Source organism: Cornus florida, unplaced genomic scaffold (genome assembly GCF_030987335.1).
Source record: "Cornus florida cultivar Cherokee Brave unplaced genomic scaffold, ASM3098733v1 CherokeeBrave_3.0.0_Hap2_Chr08, whole genome shotgun sequence".
In the NCBI taxonomy this organism is placed as follows: domain Eukaryota; kingdom Viridiplantae; phylum Streptophyta; class Magnoliopsida; order Cornales; family Cornaceae; genus Cornus; species Cornus florida.
The window spans coordinates 36,495,214-36,514,722 of NW_026775578.1; the positions used below are offsets into that span (position 1 = coordinate 36,495,214).

General features: G+C 41.5%; 1 protein-coding gene across 2 annotated transcripts in view; it reads right to left on the reverse strand.

Moving 5' to 3' along the window:
- The window catches only part of LOC132271302 (uncharacterized), a 34,323-nt gene extending 15,109 nt beyond the window's left edge, over positions 1–19,214 (reverse strand). Inside the window, exons 1-8 of one of the 2 annotated variants that reach the window (XR_009469693.1) lie at positions 18,859–19,214; positions 18,618–18,732; positions 18,282–18,336; positions 15,724–15,851; positions 14,126–14,310; positions 13,749–14,012; positions 13,638–13,667; positions 13,500–13,564 (exon numbers count right to left, since the gene is read on the reverse strand). Coding sequence is in view for 1 of the 2 variants with exons in the window: in XM_059772641.1 (XP_059628624.1) it covers positions 13,500–13,564; positions 13,638–13,667; positions 13,753–14,012; positions 14,126–14,310; positions 15,724–15,851; positions 18,282–18,336; positions 18,618–18,732; positions 18,859–18,967 (947 nt within the window). In the remaining variant the exon portion in view is untranslated. The remainder of the gene's footprint in view (positions 1–13,499; positions 13,565–13,637; positions 13,668–13,748; positions 14,013–14,125; positions 14,311–15,723; positions 15,852–18,281; positions 18,337–18,617; positions 18,733–18,858) is intronic. The other variant, XM_059772641.1, reaches the window with a different exon arrangement.
- Positions 19,215–19,509: the final 295 nt, after the last annotated feature.

The following is a 19,509-nucleotide window of genomic DNA, read 5'->3' on the forward strand; positions in this document are numbered from 1 at the left end:
ATAACAAAATCCATTAATAGAAATATGTTTTATTGGTCCCCATACATCTGAATGAACGAACTGAAAAGGACTAGCAACACGATTATTATGTCTCGGTTTGAAAGATACACGACAATGCTTACTAAGCTGACATGTTTCACAAGACATGGACTCAATACGACTAAGACCGGGGACTTGACGCTGCAAAACTGATAATGATGGTTGGCCGAGACGACAGTGCCACTGGAAAGAAGACAAAGATGATTGAAGAGCCGTGGGAGATGATGCACGATCGAAGTAATACAAGCCACCTACTTCATGTCCCGTACCAATCCTCTTTTTCGTCTTAAGATCCTGAAAAAGACAACATGTGGGATAAAATGTAACGGAACAGTTAAGAGATTTAGTAAGCTTACTAATGGACAACAAATTAAAAGGGAATTGAGGAACATATAACACAGAGGAAAGGGACATAGAGGAGGTAAGATGAATAGTTCCCAAACCCAAAACTGTAGTTGATGATCCATTAGCAAGAGTAACACTTTGAGAGAAAGAAACAGACTGAAAATCAGATAAGAGATGAGAACTACCAGTCATGTGATCGGATGCACCAGAGTCAAGAATCCACGGACTTGGACTAGAGGACAAAAGACATGCAGGAGCACTACCTGATTGGGCAAGGGACCCCATGGAAGATGAGGTAGAAGGCCGTTGTTGAGACAAAAACTGATCATACTCATCGCGGGGAATCGTGACCATAGCAGTCTCAACAGCCACATGTGGAGCAGTGGGTGTAACAGAGAAAGAAGAATCCCCATCATTAGAAGTCACTTGATGTGCATAGGAAGAAGGTGGTGGTTTCCCATGAAGATCCCAACAGTAACTGACAGTGTGATTAGTAAGACCGCAGTGAGTGCAAAGTTTTGATTCTCTGCCTCTGCCACGGCCACGGCCACGAGTAAAACGACCACCACCGCCACGAGAAGACTGAAAACCACCCTGGTTCACAACTAAGGCAGAACGTTCACTGCTAGGAGGAGCAGTGACACCACTTGAAGCACCCCCGGAAACACCACTAGATAAAGTAGCACGCTGGAGTCTGGATAACATATCAGGAAGAGAGGGAAGTGCAGGGCTACCCAAAATCTGTGCACGAACAGGTTCATACTCTTGTGACAATCCTGTGAGAAACCGAACAACATTAAAATCCTCACGTTGTTGTTGCATGCTTCTCACATCAAAAGTGATCGGTTGATACAAATTCATTTCTTCATAAAGACCCATTGCCCGTGAGAGGTATTCTTCTAAACTATGAGTCCCTTGCTAAAGGTCAAAAAATTGTCTACACACCTCATAAATTCTGGTGATATTACCAATACCTGAATATAGCTGTTGGAGTCGGGTCCATATCTCCTTGGCAGTGTCCAGATATAACGAGTTGGAGCTAATATGAGGTTCAATACAATTCAGCATTAAGGAGATGATCTGAGCATCCCTTTGTTCCCATAAACTGAAATCAGCATCACTGTCTTTGGGTTTATCCTTAACCAAATGAGTGCCAAAGCCTTTGGCTTTCAGGAAAATGGCTACTGATTTGGCCCATAAAATGTAATTTTTGCCATTAAGCTTGACTGAAGTCATGGGCAGTCGGTTCGGATCTGGGCAGTCGGGCTGGATCTGGGCAATCGGACCGGATCAAAACCGGGTCTCTGCTATTCCGGTTTTAGTTAACCAGGGTTGGAATAGCATAACCGCGTAGCCAAACACCGCTGTTCTTCTTCACCCACTGACAGACGCCGGCAAGCACGCAGCGGCGACGGCAAAAAACAGCGACAAACACTTCTGCAACTTCTGACTAAGAGAAAAGACAAATCGATGAAGCCTCACCTCTGCAAATAACGACAGTGGATGTCGGCGAGCTTGCTGACGACCAACGCGACAACAACATGAGCGACCAAAGGGGCTTCAGATCTGACAGCGATGAAGGAGGCTGCAAATCTGACGACGACGACGACTACGATGTTCTCAACCTACCGGCGACAAGAACTTCCGGCAAAGACACGCAACGCGACAACACACTCGCGATTCCGATCGCGATTCCAATCTCATACAATGGCAACGCAATTGTCGTTTCCCACACCCATGAATCCATATTGCTCTGATACCATGTTCAGATTCATGAGAGAGAGAAAGAGGGAATATATATTATATATATCTCTTGTATATATTTCACACACCAACCCTTAAGCCTACAGTGGCTTTTATAAAGGGAAAACAAACAACCCTAATTAAATAAGGTTACCTAATTTATACAATGATCCTAACAACTATGGGTAATAACATAATGACCCAACATAAATATATATATACATAAACATTCTAACAGTTTGCAAACTTGTTCCCAATTAACAAGATGATACTTAAACTCCTCTCCTTTTCCACCCCATAGAAAGTCCCTCTGAATTTTTTCAATCCTTTCAGCAATAGAGCATAGGATTTGAAACAAAGATAAAAAGTAGGTAGGAAGGGACGAGAGAGTACTCTTAATAAGAGTGACCTTCCCCCCCTTCAAAAGATACTGTTTTTTCCATCCTGCCAATCTCTTCTCATACCTGTCAATCACCGGGTCCCAATTCCCCACTCTCTTAGAGGAAACTCCCAAAGGCAATCCCAAATAAGGAAGAGGAAAAACACCCACTCCACACCCAAGAACTGTAGTTGAGGATGAAATATCAGGAACATCCCCCACAGGGACAAGCACACTCTTTCCAACATTGATCTTAAGCCCATAAACTGCTTGGAAACAAACAAGAATGCACCTCAAATATCTGAGTTGGGAAACATTGGCATCACAAAAAACCAAGGTATCATCCGCAAACAACGAATGAGAAATCTCCATCTGATGTGCAACATCTCTGCCGACTCTGAACCCCCTGATGTAACCCAAATCCTCCGCTCTTTTCATTAATCTGCCCAATCCTTCCATGACAATAAGGAATAAAAAAGACGATAAAGGGTCTCCTTATCTCAATCCTCGCGAGCTCGCAAAGAAACTAGCAGAAGATCCGTTCACTAACGCAGAGAACATAACAGACGAAATACAAGTTTCGGTCCATGTTATCCACCTATCTCCGAACCCCATCCTCCGAATTAAGTAAAGAAGGAACTTCCAATTAACATGATCATAGGCTTTCTCGATATCGAGTTTGCATAAGACACCAGGAACCCACTCTTTTTTCTTTTCTTTTTTATAAGTAAAATTGTATTAGAAAGCGTTCAAAAGGGGAACACATCCCAAGAGCTGTACAAGAACCAAGAACAAAAAAAAGAAGAAAGCCTAAGGATCCAAAGACCCCAAAAAGTCCAAAAACTCCTCAACGGAAGAACAATCTCTCCCCATGCCTCAACTAAAAAGAGAGCAAATAATAGAATACTTAAGAGCCCCAATGAGTAACTCCTCCCCAACAAAGGATCTTCTGTTGCGTTCTTTCCATAGACACCACCAAATGTAGAGGGGAGTCGCCCTCCAGAAGTCGCAAACTTGAGCCCCCACCATTTGTCCACTCCAAATATCGATAAGACCCTGTGAGGTCCGAGGCATAACCCACTAAACGCCAAAAAGACCCAACATAAGGCTCCAACAGTCATGGACTGGGCAGTGCAAGAGAAGGTGGTCCACAGACTCTCCATCGGTCATACACAGACAACACCGATTAACAATGACATGTCTCCTCTTCCTCAAATTGTCCAGAGTCAGGACCTTGCCCCAAGCAGCAGTCCAAGCAAAAAAAGCCACCCTAAGAGGAGCCTTCGAATGCCAAACCGTTTTCCATGGATAAAAGGGGGCCTGAAAACTGGAAAGACAGAAGAAGAAAGACCGGACCTGAAAAGTCCCCTACGAAGAAGGCACCCAAGTCAAAAGGTCCCCCCAGTGCCATCCACCTCCTGTCGATACAAAAGGTCCAAAAAGGCAATGACACCATCCAGCTCCTAATCCTGGAAAGCTAGCCCAAACCGAACATCCCAAGATAACATACCGCTATCAAGGCGTTAGCAGTCAGCAACCAAAGCATGGCAATCCACAGCAATCCTGAACAACCTTGGAAACCGTTGACACAAAGGACATTCCTCGCACCAAGGATCCTCCCAAAACCAGACACTCCAACCTTCCCGAACTCTGAACCTAATATGCTTAGAAAACTCATCCCAACCCTTCCCAATAGACTGCCACACACCCACGCCGATAGCAGATCTAGCCTGTCTAGCAGACTAGTCCCCTCTATCCTCCCCAAACCGGCAAGCAACAATCTTCCTCCAAAGTCTATGTCTTTCATTACCAAACCTCCAAAACCATTTGCCAAGAAGGGCCCTGTTGAATGAGACCAACCTCCGAATCCCAAGGCCTCCTGACTTAAGAAGCTTGCAAATCTGCTCCCACCGAACAAGATGATACTTAAACTCCTCCCCCCTACCACCCCAAAGGAAGTTACGTTGAATCATCTCAAGTCTCCTGACAACAGAAGAGGGAATCTGGAACAGAGAAAGGAAATAGGTTGAGAGGCTGGACAGGACACTCTTCACCAGCGTAACTTTTCCCCCCTTCGAAATATATTGCTTTTTCCATCTAGCCAACCTTCTCTCGAAGCACTCAATAACTGGGTCCCAGCAACCCACCCTTCTTAAGGAGACCCCCAATGGCAAACCCAAATAAGAAATAGGGAAGGAACCTGTCCTACAACCAAGAACAGCTGCCAGGGAATTCACCTCCTGAACCTCCCCCACAGGGACAAGCACACTCTTGCCCACGTTGATTCTCAAACCGGAAACAGCATGAAAACAAACTAGGACACATCTCAAGTATCTCAATTGGGACATCTCTGCCTTACAAAAAACCAATGTATCATCCGTGAACAGCAAGTGAGAAATCTTCAATCGATGAACTGCCTCAGAACCAATCTTGAAGCCCCGAAAAAGCCCCAAGGTAACAACCCTCCTCATCAGCCTGCTAAGAGCCTCCATAACAATAATAAATAAGAAAGGGGAGAGGGGATCCCCTTGCCTCAAACCATGAGAACTGCCAAAAAACCCAGAAAGGGAACCATTAACCAGCACCGAGAATCTGACAAATGAAATGCAAGTAACAATCCATTTCTTCCATCTCTCACCGAAACCCATCCTCTTAAGCAAATAGAACAAGAAGTTCCAGCAAACATGATCATAGGCTTTCTCGATGTCCAGCTTACACAAAACTCCGGGAACACCGCTACAAAGCCTAAAATCCACACATTCACTGGCAATAAGAGCGGAGTCCAGAATCTGTCTGCCCCCAATAAAGGCATTTTGAGACTCTGAAATGACTTCGTCCAAAACCCCCCTTAATCTTGAGGCCAAGACTTTGGCGATGAGCTTATACAAACACCCAATCAAACTGATAGGTCGAAAGTCCTTAATATTAGAAGCTCCCCCCTTCTTAGGAATCAAAGCAATAAAAGAAGCATTCAGCGACTTTTCGAACTTCCCAATGGAATGAAACTCATGAAAAGTGCCCATAATCTCCTGTCTGACCACCTCCCAACTTTCCAGGAGGAAACTCATAGTGAAACCATCCGGGCTTGGAGCTTTATCACCATTACAACTCTTCAAAGCCGTCAGGACCTCCTCCTCCGTAAAAGATCTCTCCAACCCATCCCTATCCTCCACTAAAATAGAGTCAAAATAAAGACCATCAAGCCTTGGCCTCCTACGAAGAGGCTCAGTATATAACCTCTGATGAAAAGAAACAATCCCCGTTCGCACTTCCTCATCAGAAGTCAACAGCGATCCATCCACCCGAATCTGACCAATATGATTACCCCTCCTATGTGCATTGGTCGTTCGGTGAAAAAACTTAGTATTACGGTCACCTTCTTTGAACCACAAAGCCCAAGATTTCAGCCGCCACGAGATCTCCTCCATCACCACAATCTCAGCACATTCAGCCTGATAAGCTGCTCTCCTAGACCGTTGAGACTCCTCAAGGCCTCCCTCTGCATCCAATCTATCAAACTCTGCAATATCAGCAAGAGCCTTATTTTTCCTCCACTCGAGGTTACCGAACACCTCCGTATTCCATACTTTAAGTTTATCCTTCAAAACACAAAGCTTTCCTGCAAGGATAAAACTCGAAGTACCCACCAACATGTCCTCCTCCCACCAAGTCCACACCAAACCCTGAAAATCCGCCGTTCTAAGCCACATATTTTCAAATCTGAACGGAGTGCGAGGATGGCTCAAACCTCCACAATCCAAAACCAAAGGATGTGATCCGACGTCACCTTAGCCAATGCAGCCTGAACTGTATCCGGAAACTACTCATCCCACTCTCCAGAGATCAAGAATCTATCCAGACGTGAAAAAGTAGGCATCTCCCTACCATAAGACCAAGTGAAAGCAACTCCCTCCAAAGGGAGATCAATAAGCTAATGATCATTGATAAACTCTGAGAAAAACCTTATAGCCGGAGTCCATGACCCACCAAGGAAGAGACCACATCTCCTGAACCGCACTAAGCTCCTCCCACAGCTTAGGCCTCTCACAGTCATCCACTGGCCCAAAGACACCTGAAAAAGCACAAGGGAAGTCATCCTCTTCTAACACAAAGGCATAAGACAAAGAGAACAGCCCCCTACACACATCCACCTTATCCATCCATCTCCTATCCCACATCAGAAGAATACCTCCAGAAGTCCCAACTGAATCAAGCGCCTCCCACTCAACGAACCTATTGCCCCAAAGGCTCTTAACAACTCTATCAGTCATAGAATCAATCTTCGTTTCTTGGAGACACACCAAATGAACCCCCCATTTCCTCACAGCCATCTTCACCACCTTTCTCTTGCCCGGGTCATTGAGGCCACGGACATTTCAGGATAAAAGTCGTAGCTTCATGGAAAAATAACAGCACCCTTCACCCCCTACCCCTCCCTCCCTTCTTAACACCCCCCTTCACCTTCTTCCCCGCAAGAACCCCATCAAAATTCACATCATAACAGAGATTACGCAGTTCCCTCCCCCCTTTCCAAGAGGGTTGAGTCTTCTTCCTCCTCCTTCTAGAAAACTGAATCATCTCCCCTTCTTTCCCCTCCACCATAGCTTGAAGAATAGCGAAAGCTTGCTCCTGATTACCTTTGCAAGAAACACCCAACAAATTACTCGTGGGCCCGATGTTGCTCAAAACCCAGTCCTTACCAAGGCCATCACACTCCTTCCTAACAAGGGCACTGGCCATCCCCTCCGGATGAACAACTGCCAGAGGGTCAACCAACCCCAAATCTGAGAAGCTCTCCTCCTCCCACAAAACCATATCCAAGGACCGACATTGTTCCTCCCGATTCCCCTCAGCCTCCCCTTTCTCACCTTCCTCAATCATATCCACACAAGTCTCCCATTCAGCACCACTATCCACCCCACTATTATGAACCTCAGAAAAGGATACTGAATCGCACCAAGGCACATCAGTCAGGCGCCTATGTTTCTGTAGTTTGTTCACCAACAAAGAGGTTGATTCCTCATTAAGAACGATACGGATATCCTTCCCACGCAAACAGTCATCAAGTCTGGCTCACAAACTGACTGAGATGGCACCAATTCATCCCCCCTAGGAAGACACAAATCCAGCTGAGGCTTGACCATCCCACCCATGTCAAACCCAAATGTAACCATCTAATGAGAAGAAAAGGAAAAATCCGAACAAGAATCCTCCGGCCCTTTGCTGACACGGTCCGAACCCCCATCCACAAACAAACCGACCGTCCCATCCTTTTCTAACGGTCCAAAAAAACCCACACCCCAAATCAGCCGTATCCACAGTCTCATTACCCACCTCAAACACTGGTGAGAGCCTCCGTAACAAACCAACAAAACCGTTCCCCACCTCCTTCCTCCTTAATCCACAAGAAAGAGAAGAATGAGAAAAGGAGAAGTTACGAGAACAAGAAGGGGGGGACTTACCCGATTCAGGAGTCACGTTGCGGGCGACCCATTTTTGCTTGTCCTTTCTAGTCCATCTTCTCCCAGACTTATTAGACCAACTCGACACATCCTCCTTGAGGGAGTCATAGTTGCGAGTCTCATCCTCACAAAGGGAGCTTTACTGGAGCAACCCAAAACTGTTACCAGAAAGCAGATTCTGACAACACGCACCATGCCTGAACGTCTTCGATCTCAGTCCAGATCCCTTCATCGTGTTTGAACTCACAGAGACCCAATTCTCCTTTTCCGCCAGAGACCAGTGTCTCGCATCATCCCTTCATCGTGTTCGAACTCACAAGAACCCACTCTTCACCCTGGAGTTAACACATTCCCCTGCAATAAGGACAGAATCCAAAATCTGCCGTCCTCCAACAAAAGCATTTTGTGACTCTGAGATAATTCCATCCAATACATTACTCATCCTAAGAACAAGAACCTTGGCAATGAGCTTGTACATGCATCCCACTAAGCTAATTGGCCGAAAGTCCTCAGAGGCACCACCCTTCTTAGGAATAAAGACAATAGAAGATGCGTTCAATGATTTCTCAAAAGTGCCATGAAAATGAAATTCCTAAAAGGTGCCCATCACCTTATTGCGCACTACCTCCCAACTCTCCTTAAAAAACCGCATAATAAAACCATCAGGTCCCGAAGCTTTATCACCATTACAACTTGATAACGCCTTAAGCACTTCCTCTTCAGTGAATGGAACCTCAAGCCTGTCACTATCCAGTGCAGAAATAGAATTGAATTGAAGACCATTAAGCTTGGGTCTCCATCCCAAAGTCTCAGTGTAAAGCTGCTGATAAAAAGAAGCTATTCCCCCACGCAACTCATCCTCTCTCCACAGCTCGGAGCCATTCACACGGATACGCCTGATGTGATTACATCTTCTGTGAGCTTTAGCAAGCCTATGAAAGAATTTTGTATTGCGGTCTCCTTTTTTCAGCCACAATGCTCTAGATTTCTGAAGCCACGAAATCTCCTTCATAGCAGCAATCTCAGCAAAAATAGCCTGACAAACTCTCCTAGAGCGCAAAGACTCTACATCCTGCCCCAACTCAACAAGACGATCAAGCTCAGCAATATCAGCTAGAACTCTATTCTTCTTCCATTCAAGATTCCCAAACACCTCTTTATTCCACCTCTTAAGCTCAGTTTTGAGAAACTGAAACTTCTTAGCTAGCACAACCTGTGAAAGTCTCCTCCCCCCACCAAGACTGGACTTTCCCTTGGAAATCCTCATATCTCAACCACATATTTTCAAAGTGGAATGGTGTGCGTCTAGATCTCAACCCTCCTCAATCAAAAACTAAGGGCACATAATCAGATGTCACCCTAACCAGAGCTGCCTGAGTAACATCCGGGAATTTCTCTTCCCACTCCCCAGAAATTAGGAATCTATCCAGTCTTGAATAAGTAACCGGATCCCTGCCATTAGACCAAGTAAAGGTTGCCCCTTCCAATGGCAGATCAATTAGGAAGTGACTATCAATAAATTCTGAAAACTGGGTCATCTCCAAGGACCACCTACCCCCTGTGGACCTCTCAAATGAAGACCTGACAGAATTAAAATCCCCGCCTAAGCACCAAGGCAACGACTAAATACCCTTCACGTAGCAAAGCTAATCCCAAAAGGCTGGTCTGTCACTATCTATAACTGGTCCATAAACTCCAAAAAAGACCCAACTGAAATTATCTTCCTCCATCTGAAACACGCATGATAAGGAGTAATTTCCTTTCCAAATGTTTATCCTTGATAACCACCTTCGATCCCACATAATTAGAATCCCGCCCAAGGTGCCGGAGGCGTTTAACGCTTCCCATTCCATGAACCTTCCTCCAAAGGCTCCTGACCACCTCGTCGATAATAGAAGCCATCTTTGTTTCTTGCAAGCATATAACATGGGCACTCCACTTCCTCATAGCTACCTTGACCACCCTTCTTTTGTCCGGATCATTTAGACCACGAACGTTCCACGTAATAATTCGTAACTTCATTAAGAACCAAAAACGATCATCTCCCCTCCCCGTTTCCCATTTCTTGTCCTTCCCCTTTCTTTAGTCACCCTATCCTTCCCCTCATAGTTAACATAGGAAATGAAGTTCTTAACCTCCTTTTCCTCTTTCCGATACGTTAAATGTTTTCTATTTTTAACTTCTTTTGTACCCTGAAAGGTCTCTGTATTGTTATTCCCTGCCACTATTGCATGAAGGATGGACAAAATATGATCATCATTACCCTTTGAAGAGACACCCAAGGCTTCACTGACCATGCCAATATTCTCTATCACCCATCGATTATTAGTCGTCTCCAAACAATCAGGTCTCACAACTGCCAGAGGTTCTACTATGTCCGCATCAGGTTGATCCGTTTCCATCCAAGGATAATAATCAGCAGAACAGACTTGCTGAGAAGAAACCCCAACTCCATTCTCCTCCCCCTCACTCTCTTTGCCGTTCCCGTACGTATTCAACTACAAATCCAACTCTGTTCTAGAATCATCCGAATCAGTCGTCATCGAACTGTGAACGTCTTTCGCCTCAGACTTGAATGGTAAACAGTTTAAACCTTTCAAAGCAACAAAAAGCCTGAGTTCTTTGAGCAAAGCCACAACTGAATTGTCTGTCAACTTGAAGTGAAGATCTCTTCCCACACAAACTGTCACTCCATTAGAGCAATATACACTGTCAGACGTGTCTTTTGAAACATCAGTCCCATTGATCTGTGATACAATAGAGCCTGAAAAATCCCTCTATTGAGCAGAACCATTCTCCACGCCACCACCCCTCCTCAACACCCCGCGCGAAGGAGAAGAAGAAGAAGGAGTGGAAATAGAACTCTGAGGAACAGAGGTCAAACCTGGATTGAAGGCATGAGAGCGTGCGACCCACTTTTGTTTTTCATTACGGGTCCATCGAGAGCCATGGTGACCGGCTGTGCTTGGACGCATCGTCGTCCACTTCGCTTGCTCAGACGAAGTCCAATGTCTGTTAACAGATGACAAATTCCTAGGCGAGTCTCGCTGTGAAGAAGAAAAGACTTGAGCTTGGGCCTGGACTTGGGTTTGTCCTTCAAGACCTAGTTCCAATGAATTTGGACCGGGCTTAATGTTTAAAAAAGAGATAGACAAAGAATTGGGCCCTCTCTGTAACCATCTTTTAGTGTGGGGGTCCGAGGCCCAGGCCCAGACCTAGCCAATGTTCTGTTAGACTTGGGCTTAATGAGGCCATTATTCAAATTAGGCCAATATTGGTTTAAGGCCTCACCCTTGGCCTGCCTAGACACCTTTCGGCCCAACCCACCACCTACCTCAGCCCAATCCGAATTACAACCCCTCCTATTCTTATCACCTACCCCAAAAGCAGATAAGGATAAGGAATAATCTGGAGAATCACCCCTATGACCTCCACATGTATCCTTTCTCTGTTCAGTTTCAACGAGCCTGACCGGCACATGTCGACCACTTCTTCTTCCCCCCACATACTTCACCGCCCTTTGAATTTCTCTTTCTTTCTGCCATTTTTGGAGCTCAAGCACTCCTTTCTCACCTTTACTAAGGATCATCGTCCAATCTTCCTCCGTCATAAGATGTGACCCATTGCTACCTTCTAAACTCTCTGTTGAGGGAACAAGCTCCGGCAAGATTTCTTCCCAAATCACGACCTTGTAGCAGAAGCTGTCGTCGTGAATGAACACGAATTTCGGACAAGCTGAACCATTTCTCACTGTGATCCAAACGCTTTCGGCATCCTTTGTCTCATCTACATCAACTTTCACATATCCACCACATAATTCCCCTACTTCAACAAACAAGGCTTGACACCATAGATGCAGAGGAAGTCCGAACAACCGAATCTGCTTGAGACCTTTGTCTCTGAGAACACAGCAACACCCGACCGTGAAAGACCACACGTCGATTCTCAAAGTTGCAGATCCCCATTGTTGTCGTCCTTCCTTCAACACCCGTTGAGCCTCTGCTTGAGAAGGAAACCTGAAGAGAAGTAGCGAATCAGATAAAGGCGTTACCCCCACCCCACATGACGTATTCCATGCCCGCGCTGCCCAATCTTCCACTCGATCACACCCCCCAACCTCCTTATCGGATCGTCCCACCAGACACGATGATAGTACCGTCTTTCTTCCTTCGACAGATTCTCTGTCAATATACAACGACGGCCCTCAGTGAGGAATCACCGTCTTCACAACCCCTCCGAGCGAGATCCTTGGTAATCTTGCGAATTCTAAAAAAGATTTCATCACTGACCTGAAAATTCCGTTGTCGCCCCAAATCGCCCCTAGCAGGGTGAAATCACCCCTAGTGATGTCATTAATAACAAGATTGCCCTAAAATTGCCCCTAGTCTTGCGTTATTTTCTTAATTGTCATGCTCAACCATAGCTGATTTAAGTATAGGGTACTGTAACTGAAACTCATGGAAGCATTGTAATTGTTGTGCTATCTATGTTTATAAGGTTAACCATGTCAGCACTTCTGGTTCCTCCTCTCCCTCATCTGTCCCCCCGATTTGTCAGACTGTTACTTCTGCAGCATTAGGCACTTCGAAGTTCCCTTACAGGTTTACATCTTTGCTAACTTATACACTAGTTTGACACTTCATAAGAACTATCCATGTCCATTTGTCCAGAATAACTGATTATTCAATTGGTCATTCACAGTGCAGGTTTTGATCAATTTCAGCACCAAAATTACAAGGGATGCATTTTAGGGAAGGAAATGGATGGGTACATGAGAAAGATTAGCAAAGCAGCAGTCAGCAGTCAGAAGTCAGCAGTCAGCACCACCACTGAATGATCAATTTGATTGTCAGGGGCTTATTTGTTATGACTTATATAATATAGTTGGAGCTTATGTGTAACTTCTGAAACTTGTTAGTATAAATAGAATGTGGCGGAAGGATGAAAGTATTCTTTCATTCTTTCTCTCTTTCCCCATCTCTCTCTTTTTCTCTCATCCTCTTTCTTCTCTTTTTCTTCTTCTTCTTATATGGTACTCTTGATTTGATTATCTCTTAAAGTCAACATTAACATCCTAATTTCAATTATATGAACTTGTCGTTCTTATTTCTTTTTTTAATCCCAGCACTCTGCTTTATATAATATAGTTGGCCTAATAACTATTCTACAATTTTTCTCTTCTAACTATTTGTTATTCTTAATTCTTAAAAACCACTAGCCTGTTATGGCCCAAGTGAGTACCTATAATAACAGAGACCCTAAATCTAAACTGTTATCGCCCAGGCTATGTACTAAATGGGTATGAAATCACCAACCAGATCTGAACAATAAACTAGCATCATCCTTAACCCAGTCAATCAATAGAGCCAGATGCTAATGGAAGGCATTAATACCTTATTTGAACTAACTATGGAAAACCAGTAAAAGAACAACTTTGCGCTACTTCTCACTTAATCAACACAGTATGTGCCATCAATTAAAACCATGCATGAATCAACCTATTGAATTTTAGAACAGTAAATGTACATTACCTCATTTTCTTCACATCAGGCTCTTTACCCTCACTGTCACCAAGAGTTTGTACTTCTTGTTTATCCTGTTAAATAGCCAATAAATTATATAGGCAGCAAAATATAATTTTTTTAAGATGGGAAATGGTTAGATCTTACAAGGTCAAGAGAATCTTGCTCGGCTCCTTGCTGCAAAATTTAATGATGACTTTAGAAAAACCTGAAGCAATCAATTTAAAAATTCAATCAACCACAAAACAAGCAACGCACTTACTGAACTAGAAGAAAACTGTTGCGGTTGCTGCTGCATTAATGAGTTCCCAGCAGCAAACTGAGATAATACTTTTTTCTTTAACTGCTCATGTTCGTCATAGATCCAGCTTTCTGGAAAATCTTTTTTCTCCTTCAGATTTCGTAAAAGCTCAGACGCCTCATGCTCTGTGGGCAAATGTTTACGAAGTATAGAAAAAATGAGACCAAGGCCGAACATATCATCCTTGGTGTCAACTTTCGTTTGGCGGTTATATAGTTCAGCTGCATTGTACAAATTGACCGCACTTATTTACTGAAAAAGAAATAAAAAAGATGCATAAATAGAAAGAAAAAAAAAATGGGAAAAGGCTTTGTTGAGTTGAGTTGACATCTACCCAAGCCAAAATCAGATATGCGTATATTATCCTCTGCATCTAATAAAATATTAGCTAAAGATAGATCAGGGTGTGCAACACCAGCCGCATGGACTTTAGCCAGGCCTTCCATGATTTGGCAAAAAAGCTTCCATATTTTCTGTCCATCCAAATTGCCTGAAGTTTTCAGAAACTTCTCTAAGGACCTGCTTTGTACAAAAGAAGAATACAAAAAGGGAATTTTTATTTAATAAAAAAATTTCAGAAAATTTAATGTCTCCAGTTTCATACATAAAGCAATACATTAAAGCTCCAAGAAACACACTCCATGGAAGGGAAGAAAACTATAACAAACCAAAACCTTATCTCCCAAAAATAATCACAGAAAAAATATAATTTTACCCGAAACTCAGCAAGAAGTGCTTTAAATTCAAAAATAGACAGTTCTTCCCTTTTGAATTAATGACAGCTTATACTATTCCCATGAAATCTTCAAGTTCCCATACCATAATTACTACTGACTAAAGTTAGAGTGACACTTTCCAAAACACTATTAGTTATTGCAATCAGATTTTTTTTTTTTTGGCTCCTAATTTGAGAATAGTTTTAATCTCGTTAGATAGTTTACATGCCAGATATTCTTACAAGGACTTCTCATTTATCTTTTTAGTTTCCATTATGTTCCCTATATTACATAGTGTGACTTGTTTGGCACATTTGTCTAATGGTTATCTTTACTCTATAATGTGCAACGAGTCCACACGTCATCACTCAAGTGATCACTGCTTGGCACATAACTACTTGAGTACAGCCCTTCTAACACTAGGTTAACTGCAATCAATCTGATAATACAAGAAAAATTCATGCCTAAACCCCAGATTGCGAAAGGCTTTGACAAAGTTTCTAAAGAATAGAGGTTTCAACCAATCTCATCCTTCTTTTCCTCCTACTCTTCTTTGTTTTCCTCACTTACCATCATCCTTCCTCAGAAGCTTGCATTGGAGGACATTAGCTTGATGCTTTACACCTGTTTTTAACATATTTTATGCTCAAGTAACTTGGAAGTCCACTCTATGCTCTACGTCTTGGTAAGTTCTATTTATTCTTCCCTTTCTTTCTTTCCGATCGTTATCTCAACCCTTCAACTCTTACTTTATAGTTTTCTGGTTTCACCTTCACAAGTCTTGATCTTGCATATTATCCTCCCTGATCGAAAAGAGTTTACGGAAGTTTTTGTTCAATCCAAAGATGCTTGATAGGAGCTCCTTCTTACAATTTATTATGCTAAAACAAATTTAGGTTATGTGCTAATTCTTGAATTGATTATTAAGAATTTGTAGTTCTAATGAGTGTATCACTTGCTAGGATTTTCAGAATTATCTTTAATCCATTTTAGTATTTCTAAAAAATATTATATGTGAATGATCAATTGCAGACTTGCAGTCTAAAAGTTTGCACTCAATTCAATTGTGCAATGGCTGAAGCCTGAAATACATAAAGGAGTTCCTGAGTAAAGTAACATTTCTTAAAGATATGATAAGCGAATGATTACTTGAATGTGTGAGGTATAAAAATACAAAAGAATTTTCCTAACAAATAAAGAAACATGAAACATATACCTAGGACAGAACTCCATTTGAATAAACATGCATGGGGAATCGAAATCGATATACAGAGGTGAATCTTCAGTTAAGCTTTCATCACTTGAACAGTAAGAAACACCAGAAAAATTCTCCTCAAGCCATGCCTGAAACAATGAACATCAACAATGACAATCAAAATAAAATTAATGCATACAATAAACTATGTCAAAAAAAAATCTTGCCCTAAAAGAGTATGTTGGCTGTAACATAATCTAATTGCTTGCTGCTTTGTATAATACATGTATGACATACATGTGCTTACATGCATCATGTAAATGCAGGTCATACTATACATTTGCGAGAATTAAATTTAAAAAACTAAATCAACCAGTATAGATAAATGAAACATCACCATCTTTCCTCTTCTATGTGTGCACGTGCCATTTTTTTATCCTTTATCACTCTTACTTTTAGTTTAAACTTGTACCATGCTTAAGAAAACAGTAGTTTTTTAAAATAAAAAATCACCATGCATTTTATCTCACTCAAATTAGTTTTCGTCTTCATTTTTTAATAATCTTCTTTTTCGTTCAGATCAGAGTATTCTTTTTCTGCATGCAGTAAAAAAGGAAAAAAAAAAAAAAAAAAAACTTATGCAACTCAACTTACATTTTTAAAATCACCATGCATTTTATCTCACTGCCTCCACATTGGGGATTATAGACCTATTGCTTTATGCAACTGAACTTACAAATTCATCTCTAAAATCTTAGCAAACAGGCTATCTGCTGTGTTATCCAGAGTTGTGGACCATGAACAGATTGCATTTAGGATTCACAACAACATCATTCTTGCTCATGACCTTTTGAAGGGCTTCTCCTCAAAGTCCACTAAGCCTTCCATGGCTTTTAAAGTGGACTTAGCCAAAGCTTATGATTCTGTCTCTTGGACTTTTCTTCATCAACTGCTTCTGTGGTATGGCTTTGGGAATAGGTGGAGTGATTGAATCATGCAGTGTGTCACCTGAGTCCACTAGTCAGTGTTGGTTAATGGAGTGCCTGTAGGGTTTCCTGCAGGGAGGGGCTTAAGACAGGGATGCCCTCTCTCCCCTCTCCTTTTCTGTCTCATAACTGATTTTTTCACTTAAATGTTAAACAGAGCTGTTTCTCAAGGCAGCTTGGAGCTGTGTGATTCTCTTTAGTAGCGAAATTTGTCATCCTAGGTCCTATTAACCTAACAAACTCCATTTCAAACAAACAGATATAAAAAAAAAAATCAAAAAAACTTTCAATGAGAGTCACTATCTCCAGTGCCAAACTGATGTGGGATAACATTTATACATTGACAATAGTGCTGACTGTGATTGATTTAATGGTGGGCTTAGGTCAAAGAAGAAGAAAATCGATAAGTCCCACATAGAACTCTTTAGGACACACCGATGATGTTAAGTTACATTACGTATCACACCGTATCAAAATTTCGTCTCAAATAAATCGAATAGAGTTATTATATGGATGCTTATACGCTACTGCATTTTTTGTACTTAAGAAGGATTAGGTCTCCAGTGTAGGAAAGTTTTAAAAATATCCGAAAATGATTAAGAAATATCATGCTTACACGTTGCTGCGTAACAAAATATCCGAACATGATTAAGAAGTGCCCCTTTTTTGTACAAAGATGAATTTAAAAATTCATCTTGAACCTATATCACTTTAAATAAGCAATAGGAAGACAACCTCATAATTGTTGGGTTAGCATTAAAGATCGTACAAATTCAGTGGGGCCCGCCAACTAAAATCTCTAGCTTTGACAATTGCAACTTTCTCCCAAAAACAAAGGTCAAAAAATCAGTTCCAAATTTAAAAGTAGTTTAATAGACTTTGAATAATAAACAGTGAAGATAAACTGAGAAGAAGTAAGAAAGAAATGCTTTGAGAAACCTAAAATAAACTTCAAATCAAGCTTTAAAAATTAGAGATGAAAAACTAGATTTGAAAAACATCATTAAAAAAGAAAAAGTTATAGGAAAAAGGTGTAGGGTGACCCCTTTGAATTATGTTGTAAATGGGAAGAGGAAATAGAGAATAAAGGAATAGAATGATAAGAGTTAGGGGGAGGGGGGAGATGATTGATCTTCTAAAGATGCATTCTAACACAATACAATCTCAATTTGTGTTGTCTTTCAATGAGGCAAGCTGTAGAGACATAAGATTGGAAGTAAATAAACCAAAGTTTCAAAAGACTTATAAAATCTAGTTATGCGTCTAGGATATAACATGGAATCTAATCACGTGTCAGAAGTGTCATTACCCAGCGTGGTCCTGTTAATTGAGGTTGCAGGGAGGGCCAAAATGGTTACAGGCCTAACATTTTCGATCGTTTGCACAAAAGACTAGCAGAACAGTTTTGCTGTATACTCTTTGATTCATTTGAAAAAATAAAAAATAAAATAAAATAAAATAGAAAAGGAAAAGGAAAAGAAAGGAAAATGGAATAGAAAAAATGAGATTTCAGATTTCCTTATTAACCAATTATTAGAATCAATTGTAACATGACAAATTAAAAATGCATCCGAGCAAGGACTGATGATAAACCTGGTGATAGCGCACAACATTTGGATGGCGCAAGCGATGCAGAGCCTTTACCTCCCTGAACAATTTACATAGCAAACACATATAAGTTAATTTAACTACAACATAAATCTGATAATATAAAGCAGGGAAATGAACTCACTATGAATGTGACAGTTATTGCACTCTCAACCAAATCAGCTCAAACATATAAAATTGGATGAACAGAACAAAGAACTCCAACAATTCCATCAAAGATTAGAATAGAACAACTTAAAATCAAATCAATTGTGAAAAAATCTTAAGACATAGAAACAAAATAAAATGACAGAAAATATTCACGAACAAGCACAATCTTACCTCAGGACTTTCTCAAAGGGAATATTTGCAGACTTCAGTGAAACAATCTTCACGGCGTAGATGCAGTCATCAAGGCGGTTTCGGCATTTCTTAACTATGCCGAAACCGAATTTTGCTAAATTTCAATCAAACAAACAATGAATTAAATTTCACGCTGAATTGAGAAAAAATAAAAAAAAATAAAAAAAAAAAAAAACATTATATCACACTGAATTGAAAATCAACAAGAAATGAATTATACCTATGAATCCTAGGTCTTCAAATTCTGTCAAATATTTTGATTCCGATCCTGATTTCGAGAACACAGACTTCCGAATGATATTTCCAGTAACAGGACATTTCATCTCCATCTTTTCTCTACTCTGTCTCGCTCTCGCTCTCGCTTTTCTCTCTACGCGCTCTCACACAACTTCGAAGCGAGTCCGAACACACCCACTCTCTTCGCGCTCTCACACGACTTTGAACGCCCCCACTCTCTTCGCGCTATAAGGCTCTAAACGATGGGATTGGGAACGGTGGGGTGGGAGTGGGCTGGGCTATAAGGTCGTGGGTCAACGAGGGTTGGGCTTTCTTGTTTGGTGGCGTTGGAGTGAAGATCTTTTTCTGATTTTTCAACAGTCTCGATTGGTCTTTTCTGTTTATGGGTAATGGGCAAAACCAAAATACAAGAGCTCATGTTTGGTTGCATAGAAATGAAGTTTTAGAATTAGATTTTGTGAAATTTGAAAAAAATAATTAAAAAAAATTGAATTAAAATTTTCTCAAATTTCATCAATTTCAATTACAATACTCCAATTACATGCAACCAAACACACCCTCGGTTCAATTTTTACGAATTTTTACAATTATTTTTATTATTAAGGTTGAGTTTGGGTTGAAAAATCCTACCCTA